This window comes from Varroa destructor, unplaced genomic scaffold (assembly GCF_002443255.2).
Source record: "Varroa destructor unplaced genomic scaffold, Vdes_3.0 BEIS01000005.1, whole genome shotgun sequence".
NCBI lineage: Eukaryota > Metazoa > Arthropoda > Arachnida > Mesostigmata > Varroidae > Varroa > Varroa destructor.
This window is the reverse complement of record NW_019211458.1, coordinates 18,203,696-18,219,956: the sequence shown is the minus strand read 5'-3', so window position 1 is coordinate 18,219,956 and position 16,261 is coordinate 18,203,696. Positions and strand designations below refer to the sequence as shown.

The 16,261-nt window shown below is 39.8% G+C and overlaps 1 protein-coding gene across 3 annotated transcripts in view; it reads left to right on the top strand.

Annotated features, from left to right (window-relative positions):
• Positions 1-11,087, top strand: part of LOC111250634 (G protein-activated inward rectifier potassium channel 3-like) — a 38,271-nt gene extending 27,184 nt beyond the window's left edge. For all 3 annotated transcript variants that reach the window (XM_022806096.2, XM_086990548.1, XM_086990549.1), the window contains 6 exons: positions 1,470-1,584; positions 3,948-4,180; positions 7,348-7,621; positions 8,061-8,290; positions 8,811-9,200; positions 9,391-11,087. In XM_022806096.2, the coding sequence (XP_022661831.1) occupies positions 1,470-1,584; positions 3,948-4,180; positions 7,348-7,621; positions 8,061-8,290; positions 8,811-9,200; positions 9,391-9,460 (1,312 nt within the window). In that variant the 3' untranslated portion in view covers positions 9,461-11,087. The remainder of the gene's footprint in view (positions 1-1,469; positions 1,585-3,947; positions 4,181-7,347; positions 7,622-8,060; positions 8,291-8,810; positions 9,201-9,390) is intronic.
• The last annotated feature ends 5,174 nt before the right edge of the window (positions 11,088-16,261 follow it).

Here is a 16,261-nt window from a genome sequence, read left to right as displayed (position 1 = left end):
GGGCTGGAACCGAAACAAGGCTGAGATCAGTTTGTTGCTCAGTCCAATATCGCGCCAAAATCGAGTTATCAAAAAACATACAAATGAGTCCTCTCTTCGTTCAGGTCGTATTTTGACTACAAGCAATGTAACGCATGCGGATCCCGTCAAGGACATCGAACGCGCATCCTTACCTTTCAAAGTCAAATTTGTCCAATATATGTCTGTCCAGTACGTCTACACTCGAGATTTAGTTACTTCAAATCGTCGCATTACGAAACGAAGCTTCATTTTTCTAGAACCGTTGTGCTTCATGAAATTCCTTGCAAAAAATCTCGCACTCGAAATACAATTCGTTCTAGACGAAAAAATCAGAAGGAGCGAAAATACCCCATTGAAGCTGTTTCCCAACGAAAACATGTTCTCTGTGATTGTCCATGAGCGATATTACCACTTTCAGCTGAGTTGGTCATGTCGCTCGACATCACGTTGGCCCCCTGCGGAGTTTCTCAGTTATCCGAACTGCTCATTCGGCAGCTGTTAGTTCGACTGTTAGTCGCCTTCAGTTTGAGGATGAGTCAACAGATATTCAAGAAGCTATTTTTAGGCAGCAGCTAAATAGGCCCAATGATAAACCTTCCACTTCTTAGACTCCGAAGAACAAAGTCCGATAGACTGGTTGAACGAGCTAGGTCAAAAGTCACTATAAGAGAATGCTCAGGTTAGGTTCGCTATGCTTTAACAATGCCTCGACCTAAGACAGTGTGAAGGAATTCCTCTTCAATCTATGTTTAAATTAATTTAAGCATTTCAATAATAGGGTAAGTGTCTACCAAGAGGATGCGTTTCGATACTCTATGTAATGGCTTTGCTTTCAAGAAGTGCTCATCCTTCAATGTACGTTTAATGTGGCTCATCGAAGAAAGTCTACCAATTACTAGTGCCATACGCAAAGGTGAAAACACCCTTCTTCTTTGTCATAGAAGGCTCGATTAAATGATGGAGCTGTTCTACGTAGATCTACGTCAAACGTAGATCTACAAATATCGTAAACTTTGAGATATCGCAGGCCTTTTCCTGGACCATTAGACATGAAGAAAATCTGCGTAATAAATAAGCGCTTTCGCTGAATTAATTAATATGAAATTGACCTGTACAGGTGTTTAAACGAATATGGAAAATTCAAATGAAAAAAACAGTCCGTCCGAAAGAAAAAAGCCAGTTTACATAAAGCAACTGTCTGTATCCTTTGTACCCAAGGTATATCAACGTATACGACACCCAGATAGAACGTTCGTTGATTTAGGAAGAAGTGGCTTATTGTGTAAGTCTAGCGAGAGACAAAGTAAGTTGTAGCACGTTTCGCTCACGATTCATTCGAGAGCTACAGTATGCGTTGAACAGGTCGTATCCATTCGTAACTATCGGAATATATTTCAGCTGGTCTAATTCACGCTATTTTTAATTTTGACTGCATCTGTCTGTTTTAGATATCCAAATACAAAAGTAATTCCCAGTAGAGTTCGTAAGCGGGTTGTGTTCAAGAATGGCAACGTCAACTTGTCTAAGGAGCATGTATATAAACGAAGTCAAAGATATCTCCAGGTGAGTGAAGAGTCTATCTGTTCCTGTAGAGATATGCCTTCTTCATTGCTTCAAAGTAACATGAGGTAGGTAAATGTGTATACTTGTATAAATTAGCCTTCTCTAGAAATACACGACTGAAACAGATAAATCATTAGTCAACATCAACGGAATCATTACAGCCTTTCTAGCTTATTGCCCTTGTGGCTAGCACTTAGACACGGCACTGTTAACTGTGATCTCAATTTTGATATCCTTGGAACTACAATATTCGACTCTTCCAACGCTGGACCAACTAGATGGCCTCCATAGTTGCTTTACGAGGCTGTTAGTGCAGTTGTCAAGCGTACCCATTTGCGACAGCATCAGTTCATCAAAAACGATCCAGCAACGTTCTGTTAGTTGGCAAAGCGTTGCGACGTCACCATCTTTGCATTTTACGAGCCGATGGTCGTAAACACAATAATAAGGCAATAGGAGTTTGCTAGGCCGACTCATACACGCGTTTGTACAGAGATCTTCATAGCGCTAATCATACTGTTTGAGTGGGCTTCAGTGTTCTAAATTGTTCATCACTGCGGACACGTTCCATGTGGTATATTTAATCTACAAACTAATAGACAAAGAGCACTTTATGCCTGCGTAAATAACAATAACAAAACTCTCTGTTTGCTTTATTTTTCTAATTTTATATGGCGTTTCCCCTATTTCTTTTTTGCTTATGTCATTCGCTATCATTGGGCAGTTTCGTCAAATGTGCCATGTACTATAGTACGAGCCACATTTTGACATGTCTTATTATGACAAGGAAAACTTCCGTTGACGTAGGTAAGCCAATATGAGCGAAATATAGCTTTGACACCTTAAAATCGTTGTATTTAACATACATTAAACTTTGGTAAAACTGGGTTTCTGTGCCCAACAAAAAAGTTTCTGGCAGCGATTTGCGATGCTTACCGTGAATCGAAAGACGTTCGTTAACTTTCGAATATGCCACACGGCGCATAACTACGAAGATTTGTCCGCCGTTAAGCCGCTTGTACGAAAAAACTAACTATCTGTAAACCGTCGCACTGAACTCATCCTCGAACATATTGTGACGAGCTTCAGCTAACACAAATGGTTTTCGTACGAAAAAAAAATGATGAAGAAGAAAAAAATATCGTACGCTACTGTAAGTAGTTCTTGTATAACTGACAGGTAACTCTTCTAAAAAAAAGAGGCTTCTCCAGTGGCCATACTTCCGAGTCGATAAAGACGCTCCGTTTATGATATCACCATAATTTATGTCCTGTACCTGCCCTTCAGGTAAGCATCTCAGCAGCTCCTGTGTCCAAACAGTATACAATATGTAATATGGGTGGTTTAGTTTAATTAAACACTAGCAATGATTGTTGACTATTAAAAAATACACCATAGCGTTTCAACGATTCAATCGTGATGGAAATGCGTAACCGGAATAAAATTTTGGTTATAAAGATCGCATTTTTTTCTGGGATTGTTAACACATCCAGTTATTATTACTATTATTTAAAAATAGGTCAAGTTAGCTAGACCATTGCAAATACGTATGCGTACAGATCCATCTTCTGTAGTTCGCAACTTTCGGCAACGTATAAAGAACTCAAGTATCCAATACTATATTAAAGTTAGTATACTTATGATAAAATTAAATTTAGTCACAGGTGTACAAGTGGTGACAGCAAGGAAGCCATGTAAAAAGTCGGACGGTTTACCTATCAATTGTAAAACATAGAAAATTAGGTTATGTCGCATCAGATCCATGTCTCACTGCCAAAAAGTTCATCGTTTCTATATTCGACTACCTTCTCGATGGAACAACAGACTGATTAAAAAGCAGGACAGAGCTAGGAAAATACATAGTAAAATGAAATCTGAAGTTGAAGGAATAAACCTTTACAGAGAACAAACTACTACGAATAGGAAATAGAGTATTACGAGTATAAGACAAGTAAGCGCTACCTCGTATGTAGACATTTTATTCTGAAGAGAAACCTGATTATTTTAGGGATATCAGCTTCATGTATGATTGCCACTATGAACGCTTGATGAACCTATCTGCCTCATGTGCTCAGCTCAGGCAACAGGGACGTCTTTATCTCGCTAAAATTTCCTTTATCCTGCAATTTCTAATCTTCTGTTGGCTAATATTGCTTGAATGATCGTATTCAACGACTTCATTAAAAGAACATTATCTGCAATAAATACAATTCCTAAACACTATGACTAAGTACTTATTTAACATACAAAATAAAAATTTAAGTTCCTTAAACAAGAGCCCTTTTGATATGTGAATTTGAATCATCTACTGTTAATACCCAGCGCAACCGGTTCTGAGGATTTTTTCTTATCGTTACTTACAGGACATTTTCACAACATTGGTGGATATCCAATGGCGATGGAATTTACTTGTGTTCGCCATGGGTTTTGTGGTCTCCTGGCTGATCTTCGCCGTCGTCTGGTGGCTAATAATGTTTGCGCACGGCGACTTCGATGAAACTAATGCAAAAAACGAAACATGGAAGCCGTGCGTAACCGAAGTAACTACTTTCACGGCCGCGTTTCTCTTCTCTCTGGAAACACAGCACACGATCGGGTCAGTTGTTGAAACAAAATACATTACTAATGTTCCGTTGCATCACGCGTCTTCCTTAGACTTGTAAATCATCGAGCTACTCTTGCCAACTGCTTTTAAAATGTAATGTATAGTGTGATAAGCAGGTGATGATCTGGAAAAAGGGCCTCGTTAGTTTTTTCTATGCTAGATTAGTTATACGCCTGACGAGGCTGTGCTTAAATTGCGAGGTGACCGGAATGGACATAGAAGGGGTCGAAATGTACTGCACGAACGAGCGAACAATCAGCAAACAGAGAATTGGTTGCAGTACGAAAAATCGAGTGCAATACATACAATCAGTCGCCAATAACACGTGGGGCTGGAGTAATAACATCTCTTCATGAAGACCTGTCGCTTTTTATCGAGAACTTAAGTGGGTTAGGATAAGCAATTCTAAGAGAAGGCCGACATGACTTCCCAGCCATATATACCACTAAGAAGTCCGTCAGACTGACAATCAAACTTGCAAGTATCTTCAGGTATACCGTGGCTATCGCCATAGAGAACAGTGCACATTTTACCTCAGCTGTTCGAATACGTTCGTGTCGTCAACGTTCCTTTTGCACTGACGAGGTAATTTTCAAGTTGTTCTAGAGTCTGTTTCTGTTGGCTTATAGATCCATTATCCACAATTGCGCTAAGATTCAACATCGCCAACCTTTACGGTTATAGCAGGCACGAAAATGCTACATCAGGTTGAGTAAGTGAGGCGAGTCACAGATGATGGTCCATACGACGCGCGCTACATCGCAGTAGTCCTTCTGCAATAGCAGACCTAACATGGCGTTTTTCGACAAGTAAGCACACACATGATACGTACGACTATACATGTGTGATATATCTCGTTAATAGCAAAAACAATGTCAATGTTTGGTCCTCATCCGCTTAGCTTATGATTTAGTAGCAGTGTTCAAGTTATCCAGTTCCACTTGACCGTATGAGTATGTTCTCCCCACATCAGCGACACCTTCACACCACAAGCATCACACAAAACACTTATAGCTAATAATGAACTGAAAGTAATAAAGGTTTCTTCAAATAAGCTCAGCGAAGTTTGCAAACGAAACGCTTGCAGGCGTGGAAGAGCCTAGGAAGCTATACCGCTTGTCCTTTGATTCGAGCTACATTATGGCATTGTCAGTATTTCATTTCACGTGTGTTGCGCACCTACAGTCTTCGCTCTTCTATGATCCGACCGGCTGTCCCTCAACTGTTCAAGTTAAAAGTCTTCATCTTCATTCATAGAACAAAAAACAACGATTCCAAAAAAACTGCGACTTTACGACCCAAGCATCCATAACCTCAGCTTTATTATACATCAATAAAGGGTATCTAGCATTTTTCCGTGCAGCCGACAGCTTCCGTCAATCTTTTTGTCACAATTACATTAACTAGTCTCACCAAATGTTTTAGCTTCTTCTTGTTCTTTGTATGAGCATTATGAGTCGATATATTTACATAGTAATTCGGCAACCCCGTCGTTCGTTACCGCTTGACGCTTTTAATGTTTGCTGATGGATTTATGTTTATTTATGCCCCACCAACTATAAGTAATCACTAGAAAACATGCATTAATAATCCACTGCACACTTCAAAGCGTTCTGTTGGACGATCTTTCTCTGCTGCAGGGCAGTACCAATTTTTCCGTAAAACGAACATGCTATTCCCTCAGCGATCGCCCACGCCGTTCAGAATAAATGCAGTCTTAAGGTCAACTAAATGGCCGCAACATCGCGGGCACAGTAGACATAATTCGAAATAGGACATTTTGTACACTCGTTTAACTGACCAGAAGGCAATGATATTGACAACAGGATGCTAATTCTCGTCACGCCTTGAATTTAATGCTAGTTTATATAATAGATTTTATCTTTAAAATATACGTGGCGATGGGTATCTAGTGTAGCAATAGGCATACGTGAATATCCCACTAACAAACAACAATTTATTATTGACAGGGTCCGACTAGATGTCGGGATATAGATGAGATAGGCAAATTCATCACTTCCAGACTGAACATAACAAGACGGGCTGATAGACAGCAGAGAAGCTCAAAAAGAAAGTCAGCATTTTTCATTGTATCATATATATATATATATATATATGTGCTGCAGCATGTGTGCTCATCAAGAAAGCCTTTTTTAGCATACATTTGTTGTCAGTCATCCTTCAATCAGTCTTTGTTGTGCGTTAAAATGTCTCAAAAATCAAAATGTGGTAATAACTAAGCTTGGATCATGCCAAAATAGAGTAAACCCATGTTGCCCCTACGTATCTCAAGAACTAATCGTTGGAACCTATCTTTCCAAACATTGTTAGTTGTTATTAACGATAAACTATTATTGTTTATAACCTACAATTTACATATCAACGTACTGTTAGGCCAATTCTAAACCGCTCGCATTTATCCATCGTTTGCCATTGATGAGTATTAATAAATTATGTTATAAACTAATGTATAGTATACCTCGCAGGTTAACTATCAGCAGTATTCTTACTCTACAGTATTATTACTTACTAATAGAAATGATGTTCTTAAAGACCCATATGAATATCTATCGATACGAGGTTACTTATCGGTCTACTATTACGTTGTTTGGGTATTGGCGGCGTCCTACGCTTTTCACATATAGTGGATCCGATCGGTGCCCGATGTTGAATTCGAGTAAAAGCAACCGTCGTCTGATTGTCAGTGGACGACTATGGCTTTAGTCAGTCGTAGACCCAGTCAATGTCAATGTGACGAATTTATGCAGTCATTTTGAATAATCTGTCATGCAAAAGATACCCTAGCTTCTCTGAAAATACATGTAGCATGAGTCACCTGTATGTGTACGACACGACGCCTATGAGAGTAAGTCGCGGTAGTTTCGATTTGCGTTACATTATAAATTAATTTTTCACAATTGTTTTTTTTTGTTATCGAAGCTGACTTGATATGTCGCTCGTTTGTATTACATCCAAAGTCAAAACTTGTGTTGGAGCTGACACACTGGGAAGACGGCAGAGTTTTTCGATGTACAGATTCTTACCTTTAGGCCTACGTACGCATACACTTCATCTTGAATTGATTTCGCTACATAAAGAACCCTACCATCAAACAATTAGTTTAATTGTCTTAGTTTATTTGACTCGTGTTAACACAGGTATGGCAATCGTTACATCTCCGAAGAGTGTCCAGAAGCTGTGTTTATATTATGCCTTCAATCCGTCGTAGGCGTGATGATTCAGTGCTTCATGGTTGGTATCGTATTCGCGAAGTTATCAAGACCTAAGAAACGCTCACAGACGCTCTTATTCAGTCGACACGCAGTTATCTGTCTTCGGGACAGTAAACTCTGTCTTTTATTTAGAGTGGGCGACATGCGGAAATCGCACATCATTGGTACAAATATCAGCGCCCAGATCATCAAACGAAAGGTACGCGCTGCTCCGTTTCAAAACTGAACGCGAAGGGAGATTATTACCGATAGCAGATAGTTAGAAGTGCATCAAAAGCGTAAATCCTCACATATTTCCACTTTTACGTACATTCCATACGAGGCATAGCATCAGATGGCCGATTCCCAGCGGGAAACGAGCCGTGTGTCTATGCACGGATTCGAACCTAATTCTAAAATTCTGTACACTTTCATCAATAGATACTTGACCTGTATGGTATCGCAATTATATTTGCGATACTCGTACATTGAACCTCCATGAACGCCATCTTAACTTTCTTTGACGCTAGAAAATAAACTGGAAGTTAGCGCCACCATTCCTCGCCAGTTTTTTGGTACAGTTACATTTTCTAAGTTATATGTACCGATCCTGCTCGATGGGTTTAAGTGCAATATCTAAGTTTGATATTATTCCATAGGTGACAGCAGAAGGGGAGGTGATCCCGTATTATCATACGATTTTAGATGTTCGCTTCGATGCTGGTAACGACTCCATTCTCTTTATTTGGCCAGCCACTATTGTGCATGAAATAAATGAAAGGTCGCCCTTATATACGCTCTCAGCGGAAGATATCATGAAGGATCGCTTCGAAATCGTCGTAGTCCTTGAAGGCACGATTGAATCTACGGGACAGTCTATACAAGCCAGGTTTGTATACTAATGGTGCGATAGTGAGATGCGTACGCATGGTTAGCAAAAGCAACCTATCCAGAGTTTGTAGTTCGTTCGCAAGATATTGGGTCTATTTGCGAACATTTTGTGTTGGGTCATATTATTGATAATGGATAATAAGCTCATTGTGTCGTCAGGGTTACGCTGCGCGAGAATCGTCGATCATTAGAAAAATATTCAAGCCAATTAGCTTTTTATATTACTGAATCGGCCCCAGCCCACTATCAACTAAACGAATGTAGAGCCCGCACCCGCAAGTGATATTCAGCCACCGCAAAATGGCCCTTCTTAATTCAGCGTGTTCACGTCATAATCTGAGTCTTTAGGCACGAGACGAATGGCATGTCATCAGTAACAGACGGACCAACAAGTGGTTGGCTTTACTAATAATATTTATAATAATAATGATTGCGATGGTCCTTTCTCGTAACTGGCGAGTGTAGAAATCTCGGTCCTTGAGCCATTACTACTAATACAGACAGGAAGTATATTGCAGGTCGAGTTATTTGCCGTCGGAAATTTTGTGGGGTCACCGATTTGAACAACTCGTCCGCTTCCAACGGGACTCCTCTGAGTATCTCGTTGATTATTCGAAATTTAACAACACATATGAGGTTGAGACGCCTCTGTGCAGCGCACGTGATTTCTACGAGTACCAGAAGTTAATCCAACAGCCACAGATACTCATTCTAAATAATTCCCACACAGAACAGCAGCACCAACACGCGTTGGCAACTCTTGGCATGGCCCAGGCAGCGGCCCAACATCAGCATCAGCAGCAGCAGCAGCAACAGCAACAGGCAAACGGTCAACCTGGGCTATTTCACTCGGCCTCTTCGCCCCTGCATTCTCCTCTTGGGGCAGGTGTTAAGAACATGAATAACAGGTAACTATAATCATTGGCTCGTAATTTATTCTAGCCGGAGCAAGCCACACAAGACCGATGTCAGCACAGTCTGAGAGATCCCTGGATGACCGCAAAAAGTACCATAAAGGCATTCCACAAATATCGAAAACATCTATCTATTTATCGGGAAAATTCAACCTTTTGTTATATACTGCCCTGTTTATTTCAGACAAAACACGACGCAGCCTGCCAACAACAACAACAACAACAGCAACAACAATAACAATATTTCGGTGTAACTCGAAGCGGAAATAAAACGTGTGTTAATCTATAGCCTCAAAAGGTGCCACCCCTCTTAAGGAAATGAATGACGATATCGGTAACAATCCAATGCTACATCAAGTAACGATCAGGCTTGCATCACCGTCAATTTGAAGCGATAATCATTTTACTCATGCAAGAATTTTCATGACATCGCATAGTCGGACATTGTCCTCATTGTGATCGGCCCCGATTCTGAACGATGGCAAAGAAAATCCGATAAAGGAATGATAACTACTGTAACAGACCTATAAGGAACAGAAAGCGGAAATGACGGAGGAAGCCGAACAACCCTAGTTAACGGTCACTACACGAATTTCTATGGCTTTAACAGATAATCAAAGTATATAATTGCATCTATTTCGACACCACCTATTTCCAAATTAGAGGATACTGGGGCAGGGTACCGAGTGCTATGCTCCAAGCTAACGGACGTTCTGTGTAGATATCTGCTGATATGGTTACGCACTATACGTACTCAAGAATTTAATTCTAGCCCCTTTTTCCTGTCGTAGACGTGCATGTCGGGCTGACGAGGACGTTGATATCGAGGAGATCAAGATATTATTTTACTATGGACCATTTGTTATTTTCCGCAACCGTTGTGAAGTGCGACGGAAGACAACGGCTACAACATCGTGACGGAAATGGCTGTTAAAAATGATCAGCCGAATTTATGACCACTCACTGACATATGATTAATTGTAATAATGCCGAATGGATGCGGTAGTTGCTGCTATAAAACGTTTTTAATATATACATTTATAGAACCGATGTTAAACTAGGACCCTTGAGAGGCTGTATGCGTGAGATGGGCGGAAGATATTTAGTAGCGCAGTAGGCAACATACAAGCGCCAGAGGTCTGTTAAAGATCCGCGGGGCGTAACTGTGAACTTTTTGTACAAATGTTTTACATAAAACCAAGCTAAAGTGCTGCACTCGGAGCCGACCGATACTTTAGGCAGCTGACTGCGATTGCGTCTCAAAAAGGGAGTCAGCTAGCCCCGCTGGATTTAAGCATTTTCCAATGCATAAATCTGACTTATGTAATGTTCATAAATAAATAAAAGCAGCTGAGAATAATGGCAGTGTCTGTTTCTGGATGGTCGTAGGTTTTCCCATAGCGTGAATGTCTATATGAAAGTGATTGGATGGTTGGGAAGGTTGACTGTGTCCTTCCCAAGCGAGTCTGCGTATCTATATCACTCATATATATATAGCGTAGTTTATGAAATCAAGAGACGCTCTGTGTGCTGCGAAATTCAATTCCGTTCTAGCTTTTGCTTGATACGTTTAAACAACACATGGTTCCGTTCATTATAGGACGTGATCAGTGTCTAAAAGATATGGTCGGAACCCGCACGCTTGTGAAGAAGCGATAATTCGTTTTGTCGTATTCAATCTTACAGACGACTGAGGTAACAATGGGAACATACTTTATGAACAAATAGGCATTTTTCTCAGAGACGCAAATGTCGAGCCTTCATTACGGAAGATACGAGTACTGGTACTCGACAGGTTCTGTTGCTGATTCCAATCTATGACTAAATAAAAGATAACTAGTGTCCCCACAAAGGACCTAATATTTGCAGAATGTACTTTAATTTGGGCGCCGTCTATTTAGTACGTCCTTAACTACCTCCTGCAATGGCTCCGACAAAATGCACTATGAAATTTGCAGAGTTTCATTTTTTTAGAATCTAACTAAAATAAAACGTTTTTTTTTACATTCTCTGAAAGGGAAGTAAGTTTAAGTTATTCAAAAAAAAAAAGGCATACAAGTCTAAACACTACACGCCTAAACTCTGCCGTTCTTGTATCTCAGACTTACTAAATGAAGTTTCAGTGCAATTTGGAGAAACTCGGTGAAGCGTTATTTAAATTTTCAAATTTGGAAACTTTTCCCGTTCTATTCGGACACCAGTTCGCCGGACGAGGATATTCTTTATTTTTCGAGTTTTTCGTCCGGCATCGCCATTAGGTATTTCGACAGACGGCTGGCTTAGAGCACGTACGTCTATGTCCGGATTCGAACCTAGATCATCTCTTGCGAGTCCCAAGGGTAAATACGTTGCCTCCCGCTGGGATGTCACGGAGACTATTCTAAAAGTATCGATCAAACAACACCTAACCACTACTAAGATCTAAACAAAACAGTTTGCGAATATCCGCTGTATGAAGTGGCTAAACTTTATCGGGTTATCTTAATTGTACGAATATAGTCACAGCTTTAGTGCAACCAATTGGTCCATTGTGTCTGTATGCCCTCGTGTGTTAGACGTTAGCTTTTATGAAATTGGAAATTAGAAGACTGTATTGTATCGGCCAATAGTTTGTTCTCGGTTCGGGTGATAATGCATGAACAGTTTCTGTGAGGATATTAATGATGACGCATTATTTATTGTTCAGTCAACATTTGGATGACTGACGCTGATGTACCACAGTTCACGCGTTAACTTGAACAATTTTTAGTGTTCTTAATGTCATCACGTCTTTTTTCGTTTTCCAAACGATTCTTTGAATCAACCGTACGGTTTAACGCAACAAGCTGGCTAAGAATCAAATGTCGCTTATGTCAGGTTTTTTTACAAATGATTTTAAAAATCAGCTCTATCCATATCCAGATGAATTCGATCATAAACCGGTGATGCGAGAAGCAGGATTCGAACCCACACCTTTCTCGGAGGACCAAAACGGTCACATCTGCTTTAATTATCTTGACAGCGAAGTACTGACAAATTCGTTTGTTTCAGTGGAAATATTTGTTTGAGTTTTGTCTTTTAAATGGCAAATAGCAGAATTCTGAAGACATATTGGAACACAGTAGATAATTTTCTATAACCAAATAAAGTTTTGATCGAGTTATAAAAGTAAACTAACTTGTATGGTCTTACAAATCAACTGTGGAAGTTCGTCCAGTAGTTAGAGTCAACAACTTTTTTGTTTGCTATGCTTCCATTCTCAAAGCAGTTTTTTTTTGTTTTTCTTTTTTTTTATTGTATGTACGTCTAACTTTGTCGGCGTACACACTAAGATTGACAAGAGAAGTACATAATTCAAATCTTCCCGTAAATTGCTTATTGTTATTAGATACATACTTAATTCCTTGCGTCGAGATGATATCCGGCGTTATTTCTCAATGGCAAAGAAGGATTGAATCTGTACATAAAGCGAGCTGTTACTTAGTGCATTTGATATGATAATTCAATTGTTCCATCGATATTCGATTATTTAGCATTGTCTATTAATTATCTTACTAGGATTTGCTGTGGCGTGAATAATTTTTCAACAGCAACTTTAGAATTCTCTAGTATCCTAGGGAAAGCGAAAAATCGACCAACGCTCAATGACTGTTTACAAAAAATAGTGTATAATAAAAGTGTATCATTTTTTACCAATTACATATCTTTTCAAGGGTCTTTTGGATTGTTAATCATCCCATCATAAAAGATTTTTTTTTATAGCACGCTTAATATAGGTACGTGAAACTGGCAATTTATTTACAACAATTTCTCTATTTTTTTAAACAGTGTTCAATGAAACGTTCGAGAGCATACATAAACCTTCAGTATAATAATAATAATAATAATAATCATCATCACCAGTTTCCATCAAGTACGTTTGCGTTTTCAAGCACTTCACGGCGAGCCGAAAGAAAACTATCTGATTTGCTAAAACATGCGTATAGTATTTCAAAACGTACTAATCAACTTGGGTTTTACGGGTCGTCGAGTTTTAGACTTCGACGTAGAACGTTTAATTAATTTTCTTCATTAGCGCGAGGCCTCAAGTGGAAACCTGTATCGTTACGACTTTTAGCTGTTCATGTACAGCTGTATTAATAAGAATCGCTTAAACTTATTTTATAACAATCTAGATTCACATTATCTCTATCACAGCAGCTACCGAATGAGAAATGATACACTTTAATGATTTAAATATAAAATGATAATTATTTTATTTCGGACTAGTTTCACATATGTTTGTACAGACCCAATATAGTCAGCGTCGTCTTCGCCACCATCTCTTTCTATAATCATCTCATTAAATCCATGAACCACATTGTTTTCATTTCTTCTATCGTTTGCGGTTGTTATATTCTGCTATTTTCCTTCCAAACCTGTTATCCGTGACTAAACATTAGGACCGCTTTAAAAAAACATGGACCATGTGTCCCAAGCTGTTCGTTTAGTCAGTTAGAAGTTGTGTTCCGAAAGTCCAGTACCTCATTCCCCTCTGTTCCCACCTGTTTTGTCTCTTATACATATATCTTGCCGTTGTCTTAATATCATAATAGTCATCCTATCAGCATTATATAACTTCTCTTAGCTTATCAGCATCTCATCTTATTTCTCTGACTCAGTACGCATCGTCTTTATATATGTGTGTGTGTGTGTGTGTGTGTGTGTGTGTGTGTGTGTGTGTGTGTGTGTGTGTGTGTGTGTGTGTGGTGTGTGTGTGTGTGTGTGTGTGTGTGTGTGTGTGTGTGTGTGTGTGTGTGTGTGTGTGTGTGTGTGTGTGTGTGTGTGTGTGTGGTGTGTGTGTGTGTGTGTGTGTGTGTGTGTGTGTGTGTGTGTGTGTGTGTGTGTGTGTGTGTGTGTGTGTGTGTGTGTGTGTGTGTGTGTGTGTGTGTGTGTGTGTGTGTGTGTGTGTGTGTGTGTGTGTGTGTGTGTGTGTGTGTGTGTGTGTGTGTGTGTGTGTGTGTGTGTGTGTGTGTGTGTGTGTGTGTGTGTGTGTGTGTGTGTGTGTGTGTGTGTGTGTGTGTGTGTGTCGTATGTGTGTGTGTCGTATGTGTGTGTGTGTCGTATGTGTGTGTGTCGTATGTGTGTGTGTGGTGTGGGTGTGTGTGTGTATGGTGTGTGTGTTGGTGTGTGTGTGTGTGTGTGTGTGTGGTGTGTGTGTGTGGTGTGTGTGTGTGGTGTGGTGTGTGTTTGTGTGTATCTGTGTGTGTGTGCGACAATCGGTATTTTTTGTCTCGACAATTATTGATCGTGGAAGATTGTGGCTGCAGCTTCCTATCATCATCGTCATAATGACACACTCTCGTTGGCCGCTTGCGTACTTCCTCGCTCACATTCGTAGTGTCTCCATGTGTGTAGTTCCTGTGTCGTTCTGTTTTTTTTTTCTAAATTTTCTTGTCTGTTTCTCTGGACCTCATCGATTTCCGATTACGCTACAATCTCGTATTTCGTCGTTCGTCCTTGTCTGTTGTTTACAGCGTAATTTGCCGTTGTTGCTGCTGCTGCCGTTAGAAGACGTTTTTTTCCATAAATCACTCCCGAATTTGTGCACTGCTATCGATATAAATGATTAGTTTTTCAGGCAATGTACATAGTTGTGTAATTAGCACGCTTCTGCCTAGGTCATGAGCTAACGTCTAATAAGTAAACAAACGTCCACCAGTAGCGAGGAAGTGTGTCGCATGAGTTCTCTCTGATCGTGCTAATGCTTCTTCTCAAACAAGTTACTATTAGTATTTCGTGTATGTTTGTCTGCGTTTTTGCAAAATTAATGCCAGTGCTGCCGTTTTAGCTGTAACTGTGTTTCTAATTAAAATCATCATATCATTGTTATCGTCAGGCACACGGCAATGCTTTCTTGGATGCGACCTTCATTCGCTTATAGTTCGCGCTGTTCTTTGTTTGCGTGTTCCTCTTTCGAAATTTCCCTTCGGGGCCATCCTGTTCGTATTCTGTGCATTGTATCGCCTTAACCAACGTCCGTTCTGCTTTTGAGCATTATACTTCTTCTAATAATATCAAGCACTATGTCTTGCTTCTATTTACAGGTGCGTCTCTGGCTCTTTCATTCATTATAATTGACGTCTGCCTGACTTTGACACGTTTTCTTTTTGCCTTATTTGTCTATCCATTATTTTCCGATTTTTTTTTCTCTCTTTTCTAAATAGAATCGTTGCCCTCTTAACTCACGTTCCGTCTTTCTGGCTTGACACGCCTTTATTCCGCGAAGACCAATTATAGGCCAGCTGTGTCCATACTGGCGTCCTTTCGTTTAGGCTCGTTTTGCTCTCCCATATTCTGTCCCAATTAGCACAGAGCGAATCATTGGACCTTTCCTCTCTGTGTAATCGTTTAGCAATAATCGCTCGATCAATTTGCTAGCCTCAAAAAAACTGTCAATTGTCCGATCACCGATACAACTCATAAAAATTCATTAGCTCTCCTTGTGTTTAAGACCGCCATTTTCCGTTAGCTATTTGCTATCTCGTCTGCCCGACCTCTCTCGTACACAGTTTTCATTTTCAGTTTATCTTTCGTAAGGGCCTTTATTAGTACCTAACTGCCTTCGACCTCCGACGCACGTTATGGCGTCTACATATCCATCGCTCTCAGCCTTTCCCTTCGAACCCTTTTAGGACTCTATTACCATACACTTGCTACACATTATAATACTGCTACTTTACGACTAGAAGTTGCGCGTTGGAAAAAGGAAAACACTCCGAGCCACGAGCTGTTAATTGGATTTTGTCTCTCTAATCATGCCGGCCGGTGGACCAGAAAGAGCTGGTTTTATCTGACCGCTGTCATTGACGTATCGTCTCATTTATACTACACAAATAGATCTGTACGGATATCTGTTGTTATTTGTTTTGCTATTTTCTTTAAAATACAATCTATATTATTGATTATTATTTCGCATTTTCTTTTAGTCGCTCATATACAAGATTCACCTATATTATATCTTATTATTATTAAGATCATAATTATCGTCATCAGCCTCTCGTGATTAGTCCCGAAAACATCTATGTAAATATATA